General features: G+C 42.6%; 1 protein-coding gene and 1 long non-coding RNA gene across 3 annotated transcripts in view; both read right to left on the reverse strand.

Moving 5' to 3' along the window:
- Nucleotides 1–572: 572 nt before the first annotated feature.
- Nucleotides 573–17,270, reverse strand: Tmem243 (transmembrane protein 243). Of its 2 annotated transcripts, none has more exons than XM_069996384.1 (4): nucleotides 17,094–17,270; nucleotides 2,902–2,952; nucleotides 1,454–1,558; nucleotides 573–695 (listed from the first exon to the last, which is right to left on the reverse strand). In XM_069996384.1, exons 1-4 carry the CDS (start codon nucleotides 17,169–17,171, stop codon nucleotides 573–575), a joined length of 357 nt encoding a protein of 118 aa, XP_069852485.1. In that variant the 5' UTR covers nucleotides 17,172–17,270. The 2 variants fall into 2 exon arrangements, with proteins under 2 accessions (XP_069852485.1, XP_069852486.1); XM_069996385.1 differs by lacking the exon at nucleotides 17,094–17,270 and adding an exon at nucleotides 6,846–6,973.
- A 67-nt stretch (nucleotides 17,271–17,337) lies between these two features.
- LOC138809638 (uncharacterized) overlaps nucleotides 17,338–26,760 on the reverse strand; it is a 29,205-nt gene continuing 19,782 nt past the window's right edge. The window contains exon 3 of the long non-coding RNA XR_011366908.1: nucleotides 17,338–17,399. This is a non-coding gene — a long non-coding RNA (uncharacterized lncRNA). The remainder of the gene's footprint in view (nucleotides 17,400–26,760) is intronic.

Here is a 26,760-nt window from a genome sequence, read left to right on the forward strand (position 1 = left end):
TCTGTAACAAAAGGAAACAAATCAAGAGTCATTCCTAAGGGTTATAAGCCAAAATTAATTTCTAGGGCTTTAATGAGTTTGATCCCTAAACAAAAGTCACAAAAACTTGTATAAATTATTTTATTTATTATTGTAATTAGATCTTCACAATCAAAGTTGTCTTTTCACCGTCTCTTTTGTTAACGTGAAATTGTAGTTATAAGCAAAAAATGGTTGCCTAGGGAACAATAATTGTATATTCAGTTTAACAGAAATAAAAGAGTATTTGTCTTAAAATGCAAGATTCTGAGCCATGCAATTAAATTGTGAAAAATGTTTAATTTCAAAAGTGAAAATTACTTGTGCCATTTGAGTGCTGGAATGTTCAAGTGCAAAATCGGCTCCTTAAAAGAAAAGCAAAGAGATCTATGATATATATCTCCCTTGCAAGAGGGAATTTAGATTTATAATTGACATGAAAATCATGTATCAGACTTCTGTAGAAGATTCTTCAGCGTATTTTTTTCCAAAAGTTATTCACTGTCCTAATGTACAGTTTGAAGAGTCCTGGTAAGGATTTCTCCTTGGCAGCCTCACCTTCCCACATCATGGAAGTACAGGTTCGCACATATACATAACATGATGATAGAAAATACGATATAGTAAATTAGATTTCTAAATTTCGGTTCTAAGTCTCCTTGTCGATACCAGTAGATCTAAAAGAAGAATTAAATAAAATTTTAAGTAATAGCCACTAGGCCAACTGTTGAATATAAAAATACCACTAATTTTTTTCCCACCAATGTCATGTTTCCCTTTATATATTTTTGAGACCAACACAAACACAATTTAATCCTTATTCTTAATAACTCTGATACTACTCTAGGTTTCCACATCCCAAGGACCTACTCTTCCTATTTTGTCAGTAAATAGGTCAGACAAGTGAACTGCTTGAGTCAGATAAGTAAATTACCATTACAAGTTAAGCCTTAAGTAGTGAGGAGCCCCTATTTGTAGTAAAAGCAAAGTCCTTGTGACTAGGACAAAACTGCAGCTTTAAGTTCCCCTGAAAATGTGATATTAATTGCCTCCAAATGGAGAGTAATCATAGATCTACAGAGACTAATTTTCTCATTATGAGGAACAAATCCAGAGTATCGATTCTTCCCTAACTAACATTTTCAAACCCTTTATGGCCCTGTGCACAAGTCCTTGAGTGAAGACAAGTACAAATTTTTCAGCCAGCTAAAGATATTTTTGTTTTCCTTTTTAAATATAAGGGAACGTAGTTTCCCGTTAGGTTTATAACTTAGGAATCTAATAGAAAAAGGTAACTTAATGATTTGCAATTTCTGACATGGAAGAGAGAATATTTGAGAAACTTCTTTATGGACCCAGGGATGAGAACTCTGTCCATCAGCACTACAATATCAGGCTCTCAAGAACACTCTACTTAAATTTAAATAGTACTCACAAGTATGCAGGCAGTAATACTACTCAAAGAGATGCAGACAGCAAAAAATATATTCAGCGGTTTCGGGGGTAGTTGAGGGAATACAAAAGCACTGATCAGTGTTACCTGTAGGGAGGGAAATTGTGTAAGGATTTACAAATAATTCCAAGACTTGATTACTCCCAGTCTGTGCATATTATAAAATTATATCTACCACCACTGGGTTTGCTTTCTGGAATTTCAATATATTTTAAAAAACTTGTAAACATGTTCAAGTTTTTTCTGTAATATTTGCAAACTTTCCAGCCACTTACAAAAGGAGACAAAACAGTGACAAACAAGCTAATCTCATCCTCTTTGTTAAGAAATCATGTAAACCCCGTTCCTAGGATTAATGACTATCCTGAAGAGGTCTAGCCATCTTGTTATGCTGAATACTTCTACAAAAAATTAAGGATGATTTTACTTACCTTTATGAAAAATATTGAAGGATGGCTTTCCATTCATATACCCATTGTTTTTATTAAGAAGTATGGAAAAATTCATCCTCTTAACCAATTTAATGAAAGTCTAGACAAATGTCATCAGACTATGGAAACTGAAGCTGTTTACTGTGATAATACCCAGTTGTATTACACAGAATAAGAAAGTGCTATACACTGACCAAATGTTTTGTTTTTTGGGGTTTTTTTGTTTTTTGTTTTTGGGTTTTCTTTTTCTTTTTTGGTCGGTCATGGTAAACTCTGGGCCTGGGTGTTGTCCCTCAGCTCTTCAGATCAAGGCTAGCACTCTACGACTTGAGCAACAGCACCACTTAACAGCTTTTTCTGTGTATGTGGTGCTGAGGAATGGAAACCAGGGCCTCATGCATGCAAGGCAAGCACTCCACCACTGGGCCACCTTCCCAGCAAAAATGATGAGTTATAGAGGAAGCTGATAGTAGAGAGTGATATTTTTATAAATTTACTAGGCAAGCAAACTCAATAGCACTGTATCTCATATTCACTTGGTAATTTTGGAAGTGGAAATCCAAATAGCTCCTTCATTTGCCAATTGTAATTTTGTGGTAAGAAAATTAAAAGCATTAAGTGGACTGCGATTGAAACACATCATTGGCTCATGCTCAGCCCTTCCTTCCTGAATTTTTTTTCCTTTTGATTAATTTAATGTTAAAACCTTTTCTTTTTTTTTGTGGGTCATGGGGCTTGAACTCTGGGCTTGGGCGCTGTCCATCAGCTCTTCAGCTCAAGGCGAGTGCTCTACCACTTGAGCTACAGTGCCACTTCCGGTTTTCTAGTGGTTTATTGGAGATAGGAGTCTCCCGGTCTTTCCTGCCCGGGCTGGCTTTGAACCGCGATTCTCAGATCTCAGCCTCCAGAGTAGCTAGGATTACAGGCGTGAGCCACCGGCGCCCAGCTAATGTTAAAACTTTTAAGAGCCTGAGTACAGCACGAAATAAAGATACTTACTAGAATCAGTAAGGATGTAAAGCTGCCAACAACTAAATTGATGATTCGGTCCTGAAAAAGAAAGAGTTTGTAAGCCATGGTTGCATTCCTGGGGCTTTCTGTATGAATTCAAGGCAATAGGTTGGTTCAGCATGAAGAAACCAAAATCCTACCTTTCTTTGACTTTGATACATTCACCTGCTAGACCAGGCAGTGTGTAATGAGTCATAAGAGTAGAAAAGATAGTTTGAGAAATTGCAATTAACTAGAGGAGGTTTCTGAAAGATTGGAGAAGACTAAAAAGGAAGGAATGCTTACAAATGCTCCTGTATATACAGTAATGTGTGTAAGGATATAGCACTGGGACTGCCAAGCTATAGCCTTAGTGAAAATTACTAGAAGACATAGTGGTATTGAAGTGTCCTTATTTAATCTAGAAGTAGAGACCACAAAGTGTCAAAGCAGAAACCAATCTCAGAGACCAGTTAGTCAAGTAACATTCCATCTTATTTAATAGCAAAGACTTCAGTTTATAAAAAGAATTACTTGACTGAATGAAGAACCTAGGGTCCTCCCTATTATTTCCTTGTGATTTTCATTCCCAGCCAATACAATGTCTGGGAAACTTAATCCAATTTTAATTTTAAATCTTCATTTCACAGACTAAGGTAAGTTTAGACCCAATGTGGTTAAATTATTTGCCAAAAGCAGATTAGAATTAACTGAAACCAGAGAGTCCTGTGGTTAAAAGTAGCCATAATTTGACATGTTATTTACAAAACCACAGAAAACTTGATTTAGAAAACATTTAGATTAACAAATAATCTTACTTCTGAGAATTAAAGCTGGGTCTAATGAATGCAGTTATTTTTCTATGTGTGGAGAAGCAGGGAAGATCAAACCCAGAGCCCTGTGCTTTATAGGCAAGCACTCTACCACTGAGCTACATTCCCATCCAATTAATCAGTAATCTTTAAAAAGAAGTTTGGTATCAACAGAGAACAGAGTAGGTATGGAATATAAGTAACCGATAAACAAAACTTGAGACATGGGAGAGGCACAGGAATTTCAACAGCAAACCAAACCTTCAATTTCAAGCTACTTTTCAAGATAAGAATACCAAGAGTACAACAGGCAAAAAGTATAGGAAAGTCCCAAAATCCAAATAATAACTAGGTGTGCCAGGTCTAAGGACAAAGAATAGTTTTCCCTGCAATTTAATCTTAGAGGACTAATCAGATCTTAACAGCACAGCTCATAGAACCATGGAATAAACCAGAGACCCAGTCTGGAGTAATTTACCAGTCACTAACTACACAAGATGACTTAAAGTGTGTTTAACATAAAATGTGTATAAAAATAATCTACATTCCAATACTTCTGTATAAAATGTTCAGTTGCACTCTTCTGGTCTATTGTGAGAAGCAAGAGTATCTGTTTATCCCTCTGAGCTTCATGGATTTTCTGTGTATCTCAGAACAGCCAGGGAAGAGGTTCAGATGAAAGGTAGCCAAATATAGCAACTTGTTCACCAGAATCAAAGCAAGAGGAAAAATAGTAGTAACATCCTCAGAACTTTCACCTCTCTTCATGAAAAATTTTGTAATGAAATGATGGCTACTTTATGGGTGGCAAAACTAGAGAGCTGACCCCAAGTTCTCAAGCACCAATAATGATGGAAACATGATTCAATGGCAGGCCCATTCTTCCAAGCACAACAGATCCTATTTATATTCCTCACTGGAGGAGCAAACTATAAGCTACTACTACTTCTATAGACAAGATGGCAAGTGGCAGATGGCACTTCAAAAAGCCTATTAGTAAAAGAGCTTATTAGCCTACTAAGAATAAAGACTTCCACATAGGTGGACTTTTTTTCCAGATAGTAGGCTACCTTTGATAATTGATTTTATTCATTCTGATATATACTTTATACTTTAACAAATATTTCTCTGCCTACCTTTCTAGAGGTCACTGAATTCCAAGTCATTGTCGTACATATTTCTATATTCTCTGCTTCTAAAGTATTGGTTCCCTCGGGGGCTATCAAGTTGAGATGAACTGTTTAGAATATTGCAGAACTATTTCTCAAAATATTTTCATCAAGCCAAGAGCTCAGCTTTAGGTATTCTGCGATTCATATTAATGTAATTGTAGACCAAACCAAAGAAACAACACTAGCACCTTTGGGAGTCCTCTTCTAATGCAGTCCTCTAAACTTTAGCTATTCTAAGTGTAATTTGCGAACCAGTTTGTTAGAAATGGAGGGTGTGGGGCCTTGTTAAAAAATCTGCATTTTTAACAAGATTCTCCAGTAACATTTTAAAGTAAGCAGTGTTCAAAAGCCGAGTCTAAGCAAACCATTTTGCAGAAGCAGATCCTAAGATGGAGAGGCTCTAGCTTGGGCCAGAAATGATCCCTTCTTGAGGTCTCAGTCTCCAACAAAAATGGAGAATAAATCAATAGCTAGCTAATCAGGATTGCCAAGGACAATTTTGTGACTAAATCAGAATAAGAGTTCATGAAGAAAAGTGAATACTGCATTTAAACTTCACTGAAATAAACAGAAACTGTACTTCTACAATTAATGACTTTTTCACTTTTCATAAAAACTAGCTTCCTCCCAACTTAATTTTTACCTTAGTTACACCTACCAAAATTGTTCTCCCTTGCCAGCTTTAAACCTTGTTGCTTATTCAAGCAAGATGGATAGGGCAGAACCAGCCTAGATTCTTACCTGCTGAGAGATTTAGGATGTCTCTTCCCCCAAAGCCAAAATGTTCAGCTGCAGGTTTAGTCTTAATTGATAATAGACACATAAAAATATACATCTCTGGATGTGTACATGTACATCTATGTATATTTTTAATTTTGAGAGAAACTTCAAAGTATAAGTCATTTAGTCATTTTAACATTACTTCAGATGCAAATACAACAATGAATAAACTACATTCTCCAGTTTATATCACTCAGGACTCAGGCCACTAAGTCCACAGGAGATTACGGGCGGCAAGGGGGGGGGGGGGGGTTGCTGGAAGAAGTCCAGCATATCAAAACAAGAAGGAAAGAGATGGTTCACTTAAGGAACTCTTACCAAGTCCAGAGAACAAAAGCACTGCAGTTACTAAAAAATTGGGGAAAATGGGAACAGTTGGTGGTTAACTGAGTATCTTAAGGGCTGAGAAGGAAGGAATGCAATGCATAGCAAAGAGATCTGCCCTAGCCCAAAAGAGACACATTTCTGTCTTCTTCTAAATGAAAAAGATGTATATACATCTGTGTATATACTCTGTGAAGCAAGTAACAAATACATTATCTCCATTTACCAGTAACCAGGTTCAGATGAAACCAAAGGATACACTATTGTCTCCATCCAGTAGTACTTGAAAAAAGTAAACTTAATGAGTAGTTCAAAAAAAATCTTAAGAATATTAATTACATCTGTCAGGCACTGTGGCTCACGCCTGTAATTCTAGCTATATACAAGAGGCTAAAATCTGAGGATTGTGATTCAAATCCCAGGCAAGAAAGTCCATGAGATTCTAATCTCCAATTAATCACTAAAAAGCAAGAAGTGGAATTGTGACACAAGCTTAAAGTGCTAGCTTTGAGCAAAAGGAGTGCAGGGACAGGTCCCAGGCCCAGGAGTTCAAGCTCCAAGACTAGCACCAAAAATTAAAAAGAAAAAAAAAAAGCTTAATACATTTCATCCTGAAATTCGACTCAGGACACTAATGTTCTTATCTCATTTTGCTCCTGGGTAGTGGCCTCAGATGAATCCTTTAACCCATCTTAACCCATATGGGTCTATCAAATAAGATAGGGCTAAATGACATCTGGTCCCTTCCAGGTCATTTAGACCTGAGTATTTAACTCAATTCTTAGTCATAAACTTCAGACTGCACTTGAGCCAGAGTAGATCCAGTTCCCTGATAATGAAAAAGCAAGAACATCCCCAGACTTGCCTGATCAGTCATTATCCAGAACCTTCAAGAGCAGAGTATCCCAAGCTCATTTAGATAGTAATGATGGTTCTGACAAGAAGTTGATACTATCTTCCCAAATGTCCAAAAGGAGCTATCCTTGGCTCTCAAGAAAACATCTTGCTTCTATAGAGTGTAGAATACAAACAAATACAATGTTCAACCTTCTATTTCCATAGCAATAATTCTTTCTTTGCCTATGCCCAAGACAGATATGAAAGTTATACTCAATATATCCAAACCCCTTTAGAAATTTATAAGACATAGGCTGGGTCCTAGTGGCTCATATCTATAGTACAGGAGGCTTGAGATCTCAGGATCTCAGTACAAAACCTGCCCCAGCAGACATCTAGTTAACCAGCAAAACAACAACAACAAAAACAAACAAGTGGAGGTATGGCTCAAAAGTGCCAGCCTTGAGCAAAAATGCCAAGCCACTGAGCTCCAATATAGATTTCCCCCCAAAAAAATAAAACTTGTAAAACAAAAATTGTCTTAAAGCAGCATTTCTGATTTAAATTCAAATTATTATAATTTGAATTTAATTTGTACAAATTAGTACAATAGTCCTCTCAATCTTGTTTAGCTCTCCATGGATTCATTTACCAGTGATCCATAGTCCAAAAATCAAAGTTAAATGGAAAAATCCCAGAAATAAGTTTTAAATTGCTTGCTTCCAAGTAGCATGATGAAATCTCCATCTCCCCTAATGTTCAGGTCCATCTTGCCTAGGACATGAATTGTCCCTTTGCAGTATTTGTGTTCAAGGGACCCTTAATAATGGCCTCAAGGGTACAAAAGTAGCTGGCAAATACACCTACAGAGTTGTTGAAGGAAAAAAAAGACATGATAAGGTTGTTAAGAAAGAATCTGGGCTGGGAAGGTTGCTCAATGGTAGAGTACTTGCCTTGCATGCATGAGGCCCTGGGTTCCATTACTCAACACCACATAAGCAGAAAAAGCCAGAAGTGGCACTGTGGCTCAAGTGGTAGAGCACTAGCCTTGAACTGAAGAGCTGAGGGACAGAGAGCACCCAGGCTGAGTTCAAGCCCCACAACTGACCCCCCCCCAAAAAAAAATCTGTGTATGAAATTGTAGAGAAAAAAAAAAGAAATTTAGGCTAGTTTTGTACCACATAAAGCAAACATTACACAGCCACAATGCATGGTAAGTACTTAGTAAGAAAAAGGCATTCAAATATTAAAATCTAGGAGTCAGTTCTATCCATGATTTGAAGCATCTGTAGATAAAAGGGAAATACTGTAGTAAAATTTCTGGGTGACAAATGGAAAGTACAATAGGGAAGTACTCACTAATTAAAGCACACTGACTGATGATAAGATGAGGAAAACTTCTGGCTATAAAAAGAATTGATTGCTTGAGTCTATATAAATAGAGTGATAAGAAAATATAGGTATCTATATATATGCTGGTTCATGCCTACTCAGGTGGCTGAGCTCTAAGAATGGTGGTCCAAAACCAGCCCAGGAAGAAAATTCTGAGAGACTTATCTCCAATTAACCAGCAAAAAGCCAGTAGCAGAAATTCAGCACCAATGGTAAAGTACTAATCTTAAGTGGAAAAAGTGAGAGCAAAAAGTCCTGAGTTTAAAATTTAGTACTGAACATAAAAAATCCACAAAGGATCACTCATATTCCCTCACCATTTCCTGCTGCCACCCCTTTGACTCAAACAGAATCTCCCGGATCAGAAAATTAACCTGTCACTCCCCACTGTAAAAAATCTTACCCTGGGGCTGGGAATGTGTTTTAGTGGTAGAGTGCTTGCCTAACATGCATGAAGCTCTGGGTTTGATTCCTCAGAACCACATAAAACAAGAAGCCAGAAGTGGCTCGAGTAGTGCTAGTCTTGAGCAAAAGAAGCTCATGGTCACTGCCCAGGCCGAGTTCAAGCCCCAGGACTGGGGTGGGGGGAGGGGGGAGAGAATCTTACCCCTGCTTCTAGACTCAAGTCCTTAGACTTAACACCCCAATCTAACTATTCCTTATTCCGTAAACCCAAAGGGCTCTACTTCCGACAATTGTTCACCTAACAGTGTGGAAATCAAGACTCTTGAACTACATCCTACAATTTTTACTCCAACATTTTGCATTTACCAAACTTAAGTATTCAGGTACTATAAATAAAAGGCCAGTTCTCAGAAACTGTTTTTGCTTTCCTTCCAAATAACAGAAACTTCATATCAAAAGGTTTTGGCCCAGCTGAAGCAAAACAAAACACAAAACAAAAGAAACCATGCCCTATCCATGGGTTTCATTTGGGTTTTTTTGAGAGCCGTGCAACTGACCAAACAGCAGTTTCCACTTATGCTTTCATCAGGAACATCCAATGCATACACGAAGACTAAGATGACATCTTGCCCTACTGGCTCTAGGCATAGGGCCAATTGTTGTGAAACTTCCTAAAGAAGCACTGAACTCTGAACTGTGCCAACAGCAGAGGATATATGAGAAAGCTTTCTGAGAATGCAAACACACCTACCCTTTACAACTCCCTTCCAATTCTCAGACAAGACCTCCACTTCTATATGTTCATTTGAACACAAACTTACTGCCTCATTTCTATCTAGAAAAGTTAGTTCATAGATATGTTAATTTCCCTCTTCACAGACATTTAGAAATCTCTTCCCTTGTCTCCTCATAGATAATATGCATTTGAAATCCATTATAGCCACTGGAGCACAATTTGGGGGAATCAGACCACAGAATTAAAAACAGACAAAAACCCACTCTAGGGCTGGGAAGGTAGCTCAGTGGTAGAGTGCTTGCCTCCGATGCATGAGGCCCTGGATTCGATTCCTCATCAGCACATAAGCAGAAAAAGTCAAAAGTGGCACTGTGGCCCAAGTGGTAGAGCGCTAGCCTTAAGCTGAAGAGCTGAAGGACAGTGCCCAGACCCACAGTTCAGGCTCCATGACCGATAAAAGGAGAAAAGAAAAAAAACCCAGTCCACATTCAAGGAAGAAAATGACCCCTAAAGTTGGTGCCCTCCCAGAAGCACCCTAAAATGCACACCAAGCTTCAGGATTGGAGATAGAGCACAAAGGCAGAGGTGGAGGCCTGACTGGCTTACTCTTTCCTGCCATGTACCTGCCTGTGGCCTTGAGTTTAAGTCACTTAATATTTAAGCCTTAGTTTTCCTTGTGTGTATAATAGTCTAAAATTCAGGCCTGCTATAAGGATTAGGATAAATACAAAGCTGTAAGGATTAGGATAAGCCCCTATAACAACATATGCATTGTTGACTGAGTAGTAAATTGTAGGTAATTGTTCTATTATTTCTACCATGATTGAGTAGGCTCCTGAGCTTAGTGGGAGCTGAGCTGACCCACTGCCATAGCCTCAGTTTCTAGAAAAGCCAATAATTTTAAATGCATTCCATCACTCTCCAAAGAACACTCAGATCAGTCTTCTAACACACCAGAAAACATATTCCCTATACCAATACATTACCTAACCATTAAAAAATAGTTCAATTCAGTGGAACCAGCCAGTTAACACAGAACAGCAAAAAATCAAATCTTCAGAGGGATACTCAGTAGACCACATGCTTCAAAGGTTTTAGTTTATGTGTTTTTCATAAAATGCTATATTATTTACCCATTCATTACTGTCCTCTTTGATTGATAGGTAAAAAGACAGAGACAGAGAGACAGACAGACAGATAGATCAGTAGAGAAAAAGATAGATGGTGATAGCTTTTTCTGTATGGGAGTTTGAAATGCCACTTCTTATTGTGGTAAGGAACATATCTTGGCTTTCTGAATACTAGCCTTTGTCTTCCCTTGCTTCAGAATTTTCACAAGAGTACAGGTTACTTTATGATGATGCTAAATTCTCCTGTCAAGTAAAACTGAATACACAAAAGTACACAAACAGGACAAGATACTGTGCCTAGTACTAGAGTCTAAAGGAGTAAAGAAAAACTGACTCCTATACTCCAGGAGCATACACTGCTAGTCAGAAGCCAGATGCACACAAGTCCTCAGAACAAAGAGCAAGAGCCCTGAACCTGCCAGGCTTGCAAGAGGGAAGCATGGATAGAAACTAAATGCACTATAAGGAAGTTTGCCAAAGTGATAAATCAGACTAATCAGGATTCAGGTGTCTGGAGAAGACCATTTGCCTAGGGCAAGGAGGCAGGTAAGGCAAGCAGAAAGTGTTTGAATGGAGCTTGTACAGAGCAAGGGTAAGATCAGTGGATCCTAACCACCCATGTTCCTGACCCCTTGGAGCTTTCCAAACAAGCCAATGCATGAGTCCCACCCCCAGGAATCCCAGTCCCCACCCTAGTCTTGGGATGAGGAAAGCCATGGCATCTGTTTGTCCTGAATTGCTCCTTTAGCACAGGAACTAAAAGTTGTGAGGCAGACAAAATGAAAGAAGTCAATAGCTTCCTGTCCCACTAGGTGAGAAACTCTCCACTGAACATAAGAGCTGTGTTCAGATGACCATGTATAAACCCTGTTGAAAAGCTAGAAGCATGCACCCTCCTTGGAGGACAGCTTTGGGACAGCATTCAGAACCATAGCTTTGTTCTTAATTAAGGAGCAGAAACTCAAATAGCAGACATTAATCTTCCACCATTCCACATTCAAACTGTTTGATTAGGGCTGTAGGTCATGGAAAGATCTTACCTTTCCTGTGTTATTTATTTCCTTACTCATGAGAAGAGGGGATGCAGGAAAAGGCTGGGTTGGAGTGGGAGGTGACTCTGTGAAGGGCCAAGTTATGGAGAGGCTCCAGTGTATGGTTCTAAAGGCAAAATCCTCTCTGGGAACATGGCACCGATGTCTCACACCTGTAATCCCAGCTACTCAAGAGGCTAAGATCTGAGAATCTCAGTTCAAAGCCAGCTCTGGCAGATAAGTCTATGAGGCACTCATCTCCAATTAAGCAGCAAAAAGCTGGAAGTGAGGGCTGGGAAGGTGGCTCAGTGGTAGAGTGCCTGCCTACCATGCATGAGGCCCTGGGTTTGATTCCTCAGCACCACATAAGCAGAAAGAAAAAAGCCGGAAGTGGTGCTGTGGCTCAAGTGGTAGGGTGCTAGCCTTGAGCTGAAGAGCTGAGGGACAGTGCCCAGGCCCAGAGTTCAGCTCCCACGACCGAGAACAAAAAAAAAAAAAAAAAAAAAAAAAGCAGCTAGTAGTGGAGCTGCCAGCTTTGAGTGGAAATAGTAAAGCAAGAGCTTAATGCCTCCAGTAATGACATGAACAAAGAAAAACTATATAATCCCAGCACTTGAGAAGCGGAGGCAGGAGGATCATCACATGGGCTACAGTGAGTTTTTAAGCCAGCCAAAGCAATAGTGAGACGCTATATAAAAAGAAGAAAAATAATAATAGTTCACTCCTATGACTACAGAGCTACCGTAACTAGTGACTCACTAGCTTTAGAACTGTGCTGTCCAAATGGCAGCACAGTGTACACACTGGATTTCAAAAGCTTAATACAAACAAAGTAAAAATATCCCATTTTTGTATTGTTTTATGTTGAGATGATGAACTTATAGGCCAAATAAAAATATTTAAATTAATTTCACCAATTTTGATACGTCTTAATAGGAATACTGAGATAAATTTTATTTGCTCATGCTTCTTTAGAAAATACTAAGCTACAACTCAGGCTTAAAATCTTATGGTGGGGCTGGGAAGGTGGCTCAGTGGTAGGGTGCTTGTCTTGAATGCATGAGGTCCTGGGTTCCATTCCTCAGCACCACACACACAGAAAAAGCCAAAAGTGGCACTGTAGCTCAAGTGGTAGAGTGCTAGCCTTGAGCTGGAGAGCTGAGAGACAGCACCCAAGCCCAGAGTTCAGGCTCCACAACCAGAAAAAAAAAAAAAATTTTATAGTGGGAGTCGGTAGCTAACACCTATAATCCTACCTATGTAGAAGGCTTAGATCTAAGGATCAAGAAAACTCTCTGAAACTCTTATCTCCAATTAATCACTTAAGAAAGCCCAAGTGGAGCTGTGGCTCAAGTGTTAAGAATGCCAGCCTTAAGCAAAAAAAGCTAAAGGACAGTGCCCAGGCCCTGAGTTCAAGCCCCAGTAATGGCACAAAAGCAAACAAAACCAAGAACAGTCTAATACGTTTATACTGTCTCAGTCTCTGTGCTGTATTTGTTTTTTTTACTTGAAAGAGATGTACTATCAGGGCTGGGAAGGTGGCTCAGTGGTAGAGTGCTTGCCTTGCATGCATGAGGCCCTGGGTTCGATTCCTCAGCACCACATAAGAAAAAAGAAAAAAGCCGGAAATGGCGCTGTGGCTCAAATGGTAGAGCACTAGCCTTGAGCTGAAGAGCTGAGGGACAGCACCCAGGCCCAGAGTTCAGGCCCCACGACCGGACCTCCCCCCCCCCCAAAAAAAGAGATGTACTATAACACAAAACAGGAGCACACAGTTGGACCAGCATATGTCACATAGCAAAACTGTCTTAAAAATACACAAAAAAGCCAGTACCAGTGACTCATGCCTACAGTCCAAGCTACTTGTGAGGTTCAACACAGAAAATAATGGTTTCATGTCAACCCTATCACAAAAAGTTTGAAAGATTCCAGAGATGGACATAGTGATAAACTCCTGTCATCCCATGCTACACAGGGGCTGAGGTTAGGAGGACTGGAGTCTCAGGCCAGCTTGGGCAGATAAATGTAAGACTATCTCCACAGATTGAAACTGGATGCAGTGGTATATGCCTGTGGTCCCAGTGAGGAAAAGAAGCCTAAAGTAAACAGAATGTGGCTCAGGGGAAGACCAGGGTGGGAAGCGAGACCCTATCATAAAAGTAACCAGAGGGGCTGGGAAGGAGGCTCAGTGGTAGAGCACTTGCCTTGCAGGCATGAGGCCCTGGGTTCGATTCCTCAGCACCACATGAGCAAAAAGAAAAAAAGCCAGAAGTGGCTCTGTGGCTCAAGTGGTAGAGCATTAGCCTTGAGCTGAAGAGCTGAGGGACAGCGCCCAGGCCCAGAGTTCAGGCCCCACGAACGGACCCAAAAAAGTAACCAGAATAAAACAGGACTGAAGGCATAGCTCAGCAGTATTGCTCTAGCCTAGAGAGAACAAAAGGCCCTGAGAGTTCAAATTAATACTAATATATAATTCCAGAGATGTCAAGGAATGAAGGATATGTTTCTTACAAAAGAAAAACTTTCCTTTTTGTTAATAATTCCTTAGACATTTATATAACCCTAGAAAATTGCTTTGCTTTGCCTTTTGCTCCACAGCTTGATCTATAAAGCTATTCCTAAGCATTGTGTTAAGGACTGACCAAATTTAGAGTTTCCCTAATTAAAATCAGTATGTATAATCCAGTACAGAGGAAAATGGGAAATCCTCCAGGGAATGGCCACCAGGGTGCTACTCATGGGCTACCATGTTATATTTGTATTGTTCACTAGGTTCCAGTATCTTTCACTCATGTGGGACTAACCAGTTCGGCCCTACTTCCTGTGAAATGGCAATAGGTTTGTGAACTGTCTGCAGTGCTGCATCATTAAGTTACTACTCATTCCACTATTCAACTCACAAAAGAGAGTTGGGAAATATTGTCAGAGAATGCTGGGTGGCAGAACAAGTCATCCTTAGCAGCACTACTTCCTTAGTACAGTAGGAATAGCAACCTCTACCTTGCAAGGCATTTGATGAACACACAAGGAAAAGGCAAATGCCCAGCATGTTGCCTGGCACTGAGGAACCACAAACTTCTTTCCAGACTCTTCTCTGCTCTTGGGCTTCACTCAGTAAAGAAGTTGAGAGGCTAAACTGGGAGGGAGCAAGGGTAGAGGTGACACTGTCCACCCTTTACTTGACTTATATAACCATAACCCTCAGTACATCACCTTTACAATAACAATAAAAAATAAAAATAAAATAGGAAAGGAAAATGTACTCTTTACCTGACTTATATAACAGTAATCCCTCTGTACATTACCTTTATAAAAATATTAAAAATATATTTGTACACATATATAATATAAATATAGAGGCTATATAGTACCTGCAAAGCAAGTAAGACTATTAATAGCTCAGAAAGTCTGTTAGACTGTTAACAGGAAGTCAACTTTCCCCTTCCAAGATTTTTTAGCACAGTAGTTCATTAGTACAAGTTTCCACTGTAAAGTGGCTACTGGGTTCAGTTTCCTGGCATCTCACAGAGTAAACTGAGGATACCCACATACAAGAGCCAGGATTCTTTAGGGTCCTCAAAAATACCCTGGGGTTCTTGCAATTCCTGTCCTCTGGGAATGGCTGGACTGGAATATGCCCTATCTCTTCATGATTAAGGCACCATTCATTCCTGTGCCCTGTCTTCAGGACCTCAAATACCTTCATTTTCTATAACAAAGACAGATGCTTCTCCTTCAGATTCTGGCATCTTAAGTTATTAGAAGCATGTATCTTCTCATACCCTGGAGCCATAGAATGTCTTTTCTTTTTCTATCCTATGGAATTTCTCTACATCTAATGATCCAGTCAGCTTCGCAGAGCCAACCAAGAGAAGCAATTTTGAGAGATCTGTAATTATATATTATTCTTAACTTTGCTCAGTGTAGTTAAATCTACCATCATAGTTCATTGCCCAATTAATGGAGGGACTGTACATCCTTGAACTAATTATGTGTACAATAAACAAATAGTTAAAATACTTAGGCATTGGTCTTTTGAACCCTAACTAGTCAGAAAATATCAATATTTCTCAATGTCTATGTATTTGTTCAGGTTTTTGTTTGTTTGTTGAGATGGGGGGAGGGTCTCATGATATTCTAAAGTTGGTCTTGAACGCCTCAATGATCCTTCTACCTCAGCCTCACTAGTGCTAGGATTATAGACACATACCACCACATCCAGCTGCTAAATATCTATATAAGTCAACCAGTCTAAAACCAAGTCATCTCCCTCTATACTACAGGAATAATGAAGAAAAGGAGACCAGAGGTCTCAATCAGTATGGAAGTTATACTGATGTTCCTTTGGTCAAATTTCCCCCATTAAAGCAAATAGTTTCTCCTTTATATCCCCAACATGTCCCTCTGCGATGTCAGGGTATAGAGCAGGCATATGATCTAGACAAACCACATTGATTTGCTCCTTTTCCTCCACCTACCTGGAATCTTTGAGACCAAGCACATTTTGTAACGCTCAACAAGGCTACAGAAACAGATCTATCTACTGGACTATAATTCCTAACCACTGTAGTCTGGGACCATGCAAAGCCACACGAATCAAGAAAAGGCAGCTTCCTGGAAAGAAAGCTTAATTTTATTAAAATACTTTCAGATATAGTAAAAATCCCTGTGAAGATTTTTCTTGTGAGGAATTTAATCTGCTGGCAGGCTGGCAGCTTCCAAACTCAGCAATGTGTGTGTTCCTGACCACCACGTGTACAAGTTCCTATCCCTGGAAGCCCTGGACTGTGTGTGTCTTGAGAGGCTGAAAGCACTTTATCAGGGGTCAAAGATCCCCACTGCCACTTACAGGAAAATGAAAACCAAGCTTATCCTGCCCAGACTACTCCGAAAGTTAACAGTGAGTACAGGAAAAGAGCTCTCATCAGTTATTGGCCCGGAACATTATATAATCAAGCATTTTGAAAGATTGTAAATCTATAAAAGCCTAGAATAATGTAGTTGTTTAGCTTGTTGGGGCCCAGGGACCCTTTGATCACTTCCTGGAATGGCGGCTGCTATCAAAGACATCCTGAAGGACTACTGCCTCAAGAGTGAACCCTAAGGGCTCTAAGGCACCTCTCTTGACACACCTGAGATTCAAGTGGAGGTGAGGTTGTACAGCTACCCCAAGTTCCCCTCTGGCAAAGGGCTTCCAACAAATGGTCTGGAACTTTCTGAACTTTTTCTCCACCCCAATCTTCAAAGCTCTATAAGCCAATCCTGTCCGAAAGCAGGCGCCAAGTGGCAGGCCAAACAAGCTGGGAAGGGAACCTGGGGTGGGGTGTAGAACCAGCTCAGTCTACCTCCAAGTGGGGGGGGCGCTGCTAATGGATCCAGCCTGGCTCTGGCGGGAACGCAGACAGACAGACAGACAGACAGACAGACAGACAGACAGACAGACACACACACACACACACACACACACACACACACACACACACACACCCCACACGCGGGAACGCAGGCAGACACACACACACACACACACACACACACACCCCACACGCGCGCGTGGCCTGGAACCAAAGTCCGCAACTCACCTTGGCTGATGTCTCCCCGAACAGAGGTCTGTTGTCCTGGCCACTGGTGCCGTAGGTCCTGGCGGTAAAGTCCTCCATCTTGGCGCTCCTTCGTTCGTCCAGGGACACTCAACAGCGATCCCACATGAGCTGCGGGATTCGGGGGTCCGCGGCTTGGGAACGCGGGCGCCTCACCGCGCGCGCATGGCCGCGGGGCCTGGAGCTCGGGGAAGTGCCGGGGTGGTGGCGGCGGTGGGCGCTCGCTCAGTGCCGGGGGTGGCGGCCGCTCGGCCCGAACCCCGCTCCCGGCCTCATCTCGAGCAGCTGCTGCGGGAAGTGAAACCGAAAAAGCCACCACTCGGTGGACGATCCGCGCGCCGGGCGCCCCCGTCCTCCACTTCCCCAAATCTCAGCCTCCAGCCGCGCCCCGCGGCGCCCCAGCTGCAGTCCGCCCAGCAATCTGATTCTCCCTCCCGGGACCCCGCTCCCCGACGTCGCCCTAGAAGTCCGTGCTTTCCAGACGGCCCGCCCCGAGCGCCAGCCCCCCACCCGCCCCGGGTTCAGAGGGGAGAAAGTTTTCACCGGGGGAGCCGTACCCCCTCCGCCAGTGAGCCGCTGCGCGCTCGCCCCGGACCCCGCGCGGCCGCCCGGCCGGCGGCAGAAGTGAAGTTGCCGCGGGTCGGAGTCAGCGCCCCGCGGCGCGGCCGGCCCCGGAGTCGCGGGCTCCGGCGGCTCCCAGCAACTCGGCTTCCCTCGCCTGGGTTGCACCTACGGAGGAGGTCGCGGGGTGGCGTGCTCGCGGCCGCTTCCCCTCCCAGTCCGCCGCCGCCGGGGTCCCGCACCCACCGGCCGCCTGCCAGCGCCCGCAGGCCAAACCTCGGCGTTCCCCGCCGGCCCCTGGTCCGCTGGGATCCCGCGGCGCGCGCGGCGCCGAGACGCGGGCTAGGCGCGCGGAAGGAGGGGCCTCGGCACCGGCGGCTGGGCTGCGCGGCGGACACCGACGGATCGCGGGGCCCCGGAGCCCGCCGCCACTGTCGCAAACCCGCCGGGCCCGCCCAGGCCGCGTCACCACCCAGGCGGCCAATCCCGCGGGCAGCCGCGCCGCATTGGCTTCGGAGCTTTCTGCCTGGAGGGGCTGGGTTCTCCTCCGGGCGGCGCGGGCTCCAGGGCTACACCTTCCTCCCCGGCTCTCCGTCATCAGCCCCCGGCGTCGGCGCGCCGTCCGCGTCGGCAAAGCCCACTCCCGAAGACGGCTTTGCATCTGGCTGGAAACGGCTGAAAGCCATCTTGAAGCCTGCTTTAACCAAGGCGGGCTCTGCGACCCGGACACCGTGGGTTTGCGTGTACTCCAAACCCTGGGCTGTTACAGAAACGGGTGGGTGTCTAACTCGTCCGCCGAGGCTTCCAGCGCGTGTGCTAAGCCCCCGGGCCGCGGCGGAGCCGGAGCTGCGCGCCGCCAGCCTCCCGGGGGAACCGAGGTGGACCGAGGTCGCAGCTTCACGTTTGGAGTCATTTACAAATACAAGCAAGCACAGCGTCCTCGGATTCGGCGGGACTCAAGGTCCGGACTGAAGGAAGGAGAAAGAGACAGAATGTTTGTGTGCTGGGAAGTCGAGGCTGGAACGTTGTAGTCACACAAACTTCGAATCCCAGCCATGAATCCAGTGATCACGCGAGCGGTTGGAACGAGGGGTGGAGAACTCGGAACCGGACCGAATGGGTGCCGTGTGCATTTGATCTACCGCTGAGGTCTGGACTGTTTGTGAACAGCAGGCAGAGTACGCAGGATTAAACGCGGTTCTATTAAAAAGGTTGATGGGTCCCACACCTAACTTCATTCGCCTGCATGTAGCCATATGCAACAGAAGGCGTCTGACGCCTCGCCCGGCGGGGTATGACTGACTGGACTCCCAGACCTCCAGAGGTGGAGGCAGAAGGATGGTGATTTAGAGGCCAGCCTGGACTCCATATCAAGACGAAAACAGTAACAAAAGCAGCAAAATACTTTTCGGAAATGGATTGTGTACCAGACAACTGAGGGTCGGAGCAATATGATGATCACGATGGATCTGGGCAACAACCACCGAAGACAATCTTAAACACTGTACTACTGAAGGTTGAAACATAGGAAGATCCAAGTCTCTGAAGTCTAAAACACTGAAAGATCACAATCTTGATGACACCATTTTAAACACTCTTCACTTACAGTTTTGAAAGAGTATTATTATTTGAAAGATACAAGTGAACATTGTAGGGGCTGGGAAGGTGGCTCAGTGGTAGAGCGCTTGCCTTGCATGCCTGAGGCCCTAGGTTCGATTCCTAAGCACCACATAAAGCAAAAAGAAAAAAGCCGGAAGTGGCGCTGTGGCTCAAGTGGTAGAGCGCTAGCCTTGAGCTGAAGAGCTGAGGGACAGCGCCCAGGCCCAGAGTTCAGGCCCCATGACCGGACCCAAAAACAAAAACAAAAAACAAAAAACAAAAAAACAAGTGAACATTGTATAGGCAACTTTTCATCCTAAAATAGGCAATAGTATACCTATTTTTCCAAGTACATACTTTCACACACATGTACTAACAGCAGTCCCGTAGAATCACAGTTATGAACAGAAATATCTATAAAGACATCCGTGAAAAACCATAATATAGAGACCCAGATCACTTTGACTGGCAGTTTTGGGCACCAGCTATCTGTGGTATTCAAAAATACTATGACCTACAAACCAAGTCTCTGAAGACAAAAAATTATGAGTGACCACTATATAGCCAACCAAAGATTTGACCTCCTAAGAATTTTCTCTTTCACAAGTGCAGATTTTTTTTTCCTGTCGGTTGTGGGGCTTGAACTCTGGGCCTGGGCACTGTCCCTCAGCTCTTCAGCTCAAGGCTAGCGCTCTACCACTTGAGCCACAGCGCCACTTCCCAGATTTTTTTTAAAAGTCTTAATTTATTGAGTAAGTTTCAGTGTTTTGGCATTACATTCACCACTATACATGAAGTTAATGTGATGATAAGACACCTTTAGGGAGTTAAATTTACAACAAAAAAGCAGAGACTATAGAGCTCGGGCTGGGAAGGTGGCTCAGTGGTAGAGCCTTGCCTTGCATGCATGGGGCCCTGGATTCGATTCCTCAGCACCACATAAGCAAAAAGAAAAGCCGGAAGTGGCGCTGTGGCTCAAGTGGTAGAGCGCTAGCCTTGAGCTGAAGAGCTGAGGGACAGCGCCCAGGCCCAGAGTTCAGGCCCCACAACCGGACCCCCCCCCCAAAAAAAATGAATTGATAAAGCTGAGGAGATGGAAGGCAGAACATAACAGATGAATGCTGACAGTTACACATAATGGGAAATTTCACTAAAAAGAAACTTCAGCACCTGTTTAAAGAAAGCGTTACAGGGACAGGAGGGGTAGCCCATATGAACTGGCCAACTTCATTACCATATTTTCAACTCATGCTTCCTTAGGAATGCCTATTTGTTTTTGTTTGTTTTTTATAGCATCACTGTGTTTGAAAAATATGCTCCCACTCATTTTCTTTTTTTACTTTTTTTTTTTTTTGGTCCAGTCCTAGGCCTTGAACTCTGGGCCTGGACACTATTCCTGAGGTCCTTTTTCTCGAGGCTAGTACTCTACCACTTGAGCAACGGCACCACTTCTGGACTTTTCTGTGATTAATTGGAGATAAGAGTGTCACAGACTTTCCTGCCCAGGTTGGTTTTGAACTGTGATCCTCACATATCAGCTCCTGAGTAGCTAGGATTACAAACTTGAGCCACCAGTGCCCTGCCTGTCATTCATTTTCAATGTGATATTCTTTTTGAAAGTCTTAGGCCTCAATATCCCTATTAAATTCTCCCTTCTTCTGTGCTTTGCCTCTCTGCTGCTTGGGGTATGGAGAAACTCATCCCATATACGCTCACATACAAGCCTCAGGTTTGGTGGAACAATCTAGTGACTGAATAGCAACAGCACTCACTGCATGCCTATCTTCTTATCCTCCTATGCTCATAATTATTTTCAAACTTCTCAGTGACTTCACTAGCAAAATCCCAGATATTTTTAAGGCAGAGATAAGGAGGATCCTGATTCAAGGCCAACCTGGACAAAAAGTTTGTGAAAACTCAGTTTGAGGTGGGGAGGGCAGGAAGAAGTGAACTGGTGTGATGGCATATGCCTGTGGTCCCAGCTAAGCAGGAGGAATAAGTAGGTGGATTATCATCCAAGCTCACTGGTGGAAGAGAGTTCGAGACCTGACCTGAAAAAAAAAAATGACTAAAGGCAAAAAGGGTTGGAAGTGTGGTTTAAGTCACAGAGTGCCTGCCTATCCAGCTTGAAGCTCTGAGTTCAAACTCCAGGACCACACAAGGAAGAAGGAAAGAAAAAAAGAGAGAGAAAGAGAGAGAGAGAGAGAGAGAGAGAGAGAGAGAGAGAGAGAGAGAGAGAGAGAGAGAGAGAGAGAGAGAGAGAGAAGGAAGGGAGGGAGAAAGAAAAGAAAGAAAAAGGAAGAGAAAGAGAAGGAGGGGGAAGGAGGGAGAGAGAAAAGAAAGAGGAAGGAGAGAGAAAAAAAGAAAGAACAAAAAAGATAGATGAGAAAAAAACAGGTACTTGGGAGGTGAAGGCAGGAGGATGAAGAGTTTGAGGCCCATCTGGGCCAAACTTATCTCAAAAACAAAAACAAAGGGCTGAGGGCATAGCATGGGCTTGGGTTCAATCCCTAGTATGGCAGTAACTAAAAGAAGAAAAGCCCTTCAAGAATTGCATCCAGTAATATCAGCAAAGGATGAATTTTTCAAAGGAAGCTTTCACTACAGCTGCATCCCATGGCTGTTAGTTCCTTCCCTGCAGCTCAGCTACCCGTCCCTCTTAGCTTCTTTTCTTTTCTCAACTTTTTAAATTGCAGTTCAGAATTTTAATATTCAGGATTTTAAATCTTTTATAACTGTGATTTTCCTAGACTTCAGGGATTTTGTTCATTTGGGATTATGGTGTTTGAAATTGTGTTGAAGCAGAAGGCAAGTCACATGATCACTCTTGTAATCCTAGCTAGTCAGGAGGCTGAGAGTTGAGAACTGAAAACTAAGCTAGCCTAGATAGGAAAGTCCAGGAGACTCTTATCTCCTATAAATTGCTAAGTAGCTGGAAGTGGAGCTGTGGTTCAATAGAGTGCTAGCTTTGAGCAAAAAAAGCTCAGGGACAGGACCTAGGCCCTGAGTCATGACCAGCACAAAAAATTAAAAATATAAAAATATAAAAAATATAAAGGGCTGGGGATGTAGCTGAGTAGTGCATGTATGAAGCCCTGGGTTTGATTCCTCAGTACCACGTAAACAGAAGCCAGAAGGGATACTGTGGCTAAGTGGTAGAATGCTAGCCTTGAGCAAAAGAAGCTAAGGGACAGTGTCCAGGCCCTCAGTTCAAGCTCTAAGACTGGCAAAAAAATAAGTAAAAATAAAAAATGTAGAGAAAGCAGAAGGTGCTACATCTAAAAGAACCTATCTTTCTCAGACGAAAGCCACTACCTTCAAGCTATGTGATCTTGAGCAAGTTATTTAACTTCTCTTGAGTTCCTTCATATATAAACAGTGAAGATAATAAAAAGTACTAAATGTCTAACTTTTACATAGTTTAAAATATATACATTTCACAGTATGACGCTAGCAAATAGTATCAAAATGATGGCTGACATAAATGGTGACAAGCAGTGTGAACAGTGGACAGTGTAGATGCTCTGAATTCACCAAGATGAGGAGGAGAGGTGAGCATCAGGGCACAGAGGCCAGAACTTCATGGAGATGCATTTGAGAAGATAGATCGAGTCACAAGTAGCAACCTCACTCTGTTGCGGTCTATTCTCCATTTGTCAGTGTTTACACCTCTACTTCATTTTTCTTCTCTGAATATCCAGCTTCCTCACGAGTACTAGAGGTTGCACTGGTCCAGCTAAACTTGGGGAAAAATAGGCCTTACCACTCCAGGCCCAATCTGTTTTTCCTCTGTGCCTTCAGCACAACGAGAGAGGATTATTCAAAAGGAAAGAGTTGCATTGAAGTCAATGATAGGGTTAGCAATGCCCTGCCACTCTAGCTATAGGCTTCCAGCACTGGCATCACTGGGTAACTCATTAGAAGTAAAAGATTACAAGCCTCACCTCAAACTGAATCACTGACTGTGTTGTGATAAATACCAGCAGAGTATCTAGATAGATGAGGCTGGTACAGCACTTACAACATTTTGTTTTTCCAAATTGGGTTAATGCCATCTAGCAAATACTCCCAACCCCATGATCTCTAAGTTCTTGATCCTCCTCATCCCATTTTATCTCATTCCTATTTTATGCTCTGAACCTTTTCAACACTCTGAATTTCACACTGTCAACATATCAATGCTGTAGTCACCAGAGCTTCTCCCATCTGCTCCTTTGACTCTTTTCTGGTGAATCAGATAGCTGATTTCACTTCTTTTTTCTTCTTCTTCCTCCTCCTCCTCCGCCTCCTCCTCTTCTTCCTCCTCTCGTCTTCCTCCTCCTCCTCTTCCTCTTTCTCCTCTTCTTCTTCTTCCTCTTCCTCCTCCTCCTCCTCCTCTTCTTCTTTCTCCTCTTCTTCTTCTTCCTCTTCCTCCTCCTCCTCCTCCTCCTCTTCTTCTTCTTCTTCTTCTTCTTCTTCTTCTTCTTCTTCTTCTTCTTCTTCTTCTTCTTCTTCTTCTTCTTCTTCTTCTTCTTCTTCTTCTTCTTCTTCTTCTTTCTTCTTTTCTTTTTCTTCTTTTGGCAGCAGTGCTGAACTCAGAGCTTGATATTTGCTAGACAAGCTCTCAAATGTTTGAATCATGCCTTCAGCTTTTTTGGCTCAGGTTATTTTTAGATAACGTCTTTCTTTCTGTCCTGGACACTCTGGACCTAATCTTACCATTCACTCTTCCTAACTGACATGACAAGGAATTGTCACCATACCAAGGTTTGTTGTTGTTGTTGTTGTTGTTGTTGAGATGGGATTCGGCAAACCCTTTGCCAAGACTCTCCTAAAACTGAGATCCTCCTGATCTTACTTTCCAAATAGCAAGGATAAGCCATCTCACTTGGTTTTACTTTCTTTCATTTAGCTTCTCTAACCCATTCTTTTGAAAATATCTTCACTTCCTCATTATCTTATTTTTTCATTGCACCTGTGCAGAAAGTCCCCTGGGATATTATTCTGTCTGCCTCCTCAGCATTTGTGATTAGATATCTTATTCAGCTGGAGGGTGGGAATAGTAAACACCTGACTGGAATAATCTTAAATTGAGAGCAGTCAACTTCAACTGTCCTTAAAATCATCTGAAAGTTGAGCATCAGTGGCTCATACCTGTAATCCTAGCTACTCAGAGGCTAAGATCTGAGGATGATCATAGTTCGGAGATATCCAGGGCAGGAAAGTCCATGATACTTATCTCCAATTAACCACCAAAAAGCTGAAAGTGGAGTTGTGGCTCAATTGGTAGGGTTCTAGCCTTGAGCAAAAAGATCTCCAGGACAACACCCATGCTGAGTGTAATCCTCAGGACCAGCCCAATAAGATAAAATAGTAAATAAGAATAAAAACAAAAATTAAAAAAATCTGTAAATCACATATTGCATGGGCAATTTCCTTACGTTGCGCCCTCCTTCAGACTTCTGGCCCTCCCCCACTTCTCTTTCAGTCTCAGCAGGATACTCAGCCACCTGCTTGACAGGGAGGAAGTGGAAGCCATCAGACAGGAAGCCTCAAAGTCCCCAAGGAGCTCCACCTAGCACCCCTTCTCCATCACTCCTTCCCTCCAACTTAAGTGGATGCCATGCCCGGCCATCATATTTCACTCATAGTTCACACCCCATAGCACCCTCAGCCCACAGTCACAGAGGTCCCACTCTGCTGACTAGATTTGTTTCTACAAAAAACACTTAAAACACGCTCCGTTTCAACCATGTGGAAATAAGTAAATGACAAACTCGCACAGAGCCGATGTCTTTCCCAGCCTCCCAAGTACTCTCTCAGCCTCCTCTGTGGAACAGAGTTAATCACTGGTACAGCCATCTTCCTCTCTCCCTCTCCTTCCTTGAGAGCAGAGCCCACTTTCCAGTACAAAAACAATAGAAGACAAGAAAAACAAAAACAGATGTTCACTTTCAGAGAAGTCCTTGCAGCTGGGGGAGGAGAAGTGAGTGTTTAGGCAAGTGAGTCATTAGGACAAGTCATGAGGTGGGTGGTTTCTGATTAAAGAGAGAGGCATAAGAGAAGAACAATCCTTCCAGCTGTTTCCATGCAAGGACAATGCTATTTGGAGATGTTGCCCACATCTTATGACCATAAGAGATTGCCAAGTGTATCCTAGAGAAAACAACCAGAGTATGAGTGAGTGAGCTGCCTTCTCCAGCTTCTCCTATATGACATGTTGGTGTCTGTGCATGTGGGTGCATATGTGTGTGTAAGCATGCATGTGGGTAAATTCAGTGGGAATGCTACATGTCACTTTTACTTGGGTATTTCATAGTAACATTTAAGAATATATTAATTACATATTTAAAGTCAAACTTTCTGTGAAAGGGTCTGCATGCAGGTATCGATAGTATTAACTGCCTGGCTTCCACATTTGCCTCATCTGAAACCTAGTTAATGAGCATGATCTCATGAGTGTTCTCCCCTGAGTTTCCAGTGAAAGGACTACTACTACCATTGGTTGACTTTTCCTCTATAAACAGCCTTTGTGACTGCTCTTCTACTTATCCTCTGCACAGCTTTTCAATGTTATCCTTCTAGACTTGGCTTTTTCTTCATCTCAATAAATGCTTTGTAAAGGCAGAAGACCCACAGCGATGGCTTTAATGAATTGCTCTGTGCTGCTTTCTCCAAACCAGAGGCACCCACACCTTATCAGGAAACATGGCAATTTATGAAAGTTGTGATTAAAGTTAACATAACTCTCTTCTTTTCCAATAAGAATTATTTGTGCATCTCTGCTTTTGCTGCCTGCACACTGGAGCTATCTTGATAGAAAGCAATGCTGAAAATTCAAGCACTTGGGGACTTATTTAATAGCCTGGGACCACATCCCAGACCTATGCAGTCAGAAACTGCTGGAGAAAACACTTCAGCAGCAAGATATCATAAGCGCTAGAATGATGCAGTAAAGTAGAGAAGCACTGGTAAACCAGGAGCTCCTGCCAGTCAATAGCATAGAGTTTGGCATCCACAGACTGACTCTTAGTTTAACCCCTCAGGTACCTAACTGCAATGAGGCTCTGTTTGAACTTTTTTTTTTAATTTTTGGAACCCATGACCGTGTGCATGTCAGGGAAGTACTCTACTGATGAGTTATCAGCCAGTCATCTATTTTTATATTCATGAAAAGAACAAAGCAACGTTTGCCTCATTGGGTTTGATGAGCATTTTTAAATAGTATATTTGAAACATCTCACCTCCAGTTAGCTCTGTAAATAATGCACCTTATGTACACACCTACTAAAAAGGCATAAGGCAAATTTTGCAAGATAGAGAAAATTACATTGACTAAACAGAGAAAAATATAAATACAAAGTCGAAATTTATGTGGTATAATCAAGTGAGTTGTCTATGTATTTTGTCACATGACAAGGTCTCTACCCTTAGTTCATCACGTAGAGCTTCTGAATCCTTCAGAATCTCCTGAGTGATAATGGGCCCACAGGCAGCCAGGATGGGGATG

Source organism: Dipodomys merriami, unplaced genomic scaffold, assembly GCF_024711535.1.
Source record: "Dipodomys merriami isolate MVZ:Mamm:240054 unplaced genomic scaffold, mDipMer1.0.p SCAF_5, whole genome shotgun sequence".
NCBI lineage: Eukaryota > Metazoa > Chordata > Mammalia > Rodentia > Heteromyidae > Dipodomys > Dipodomys merriami.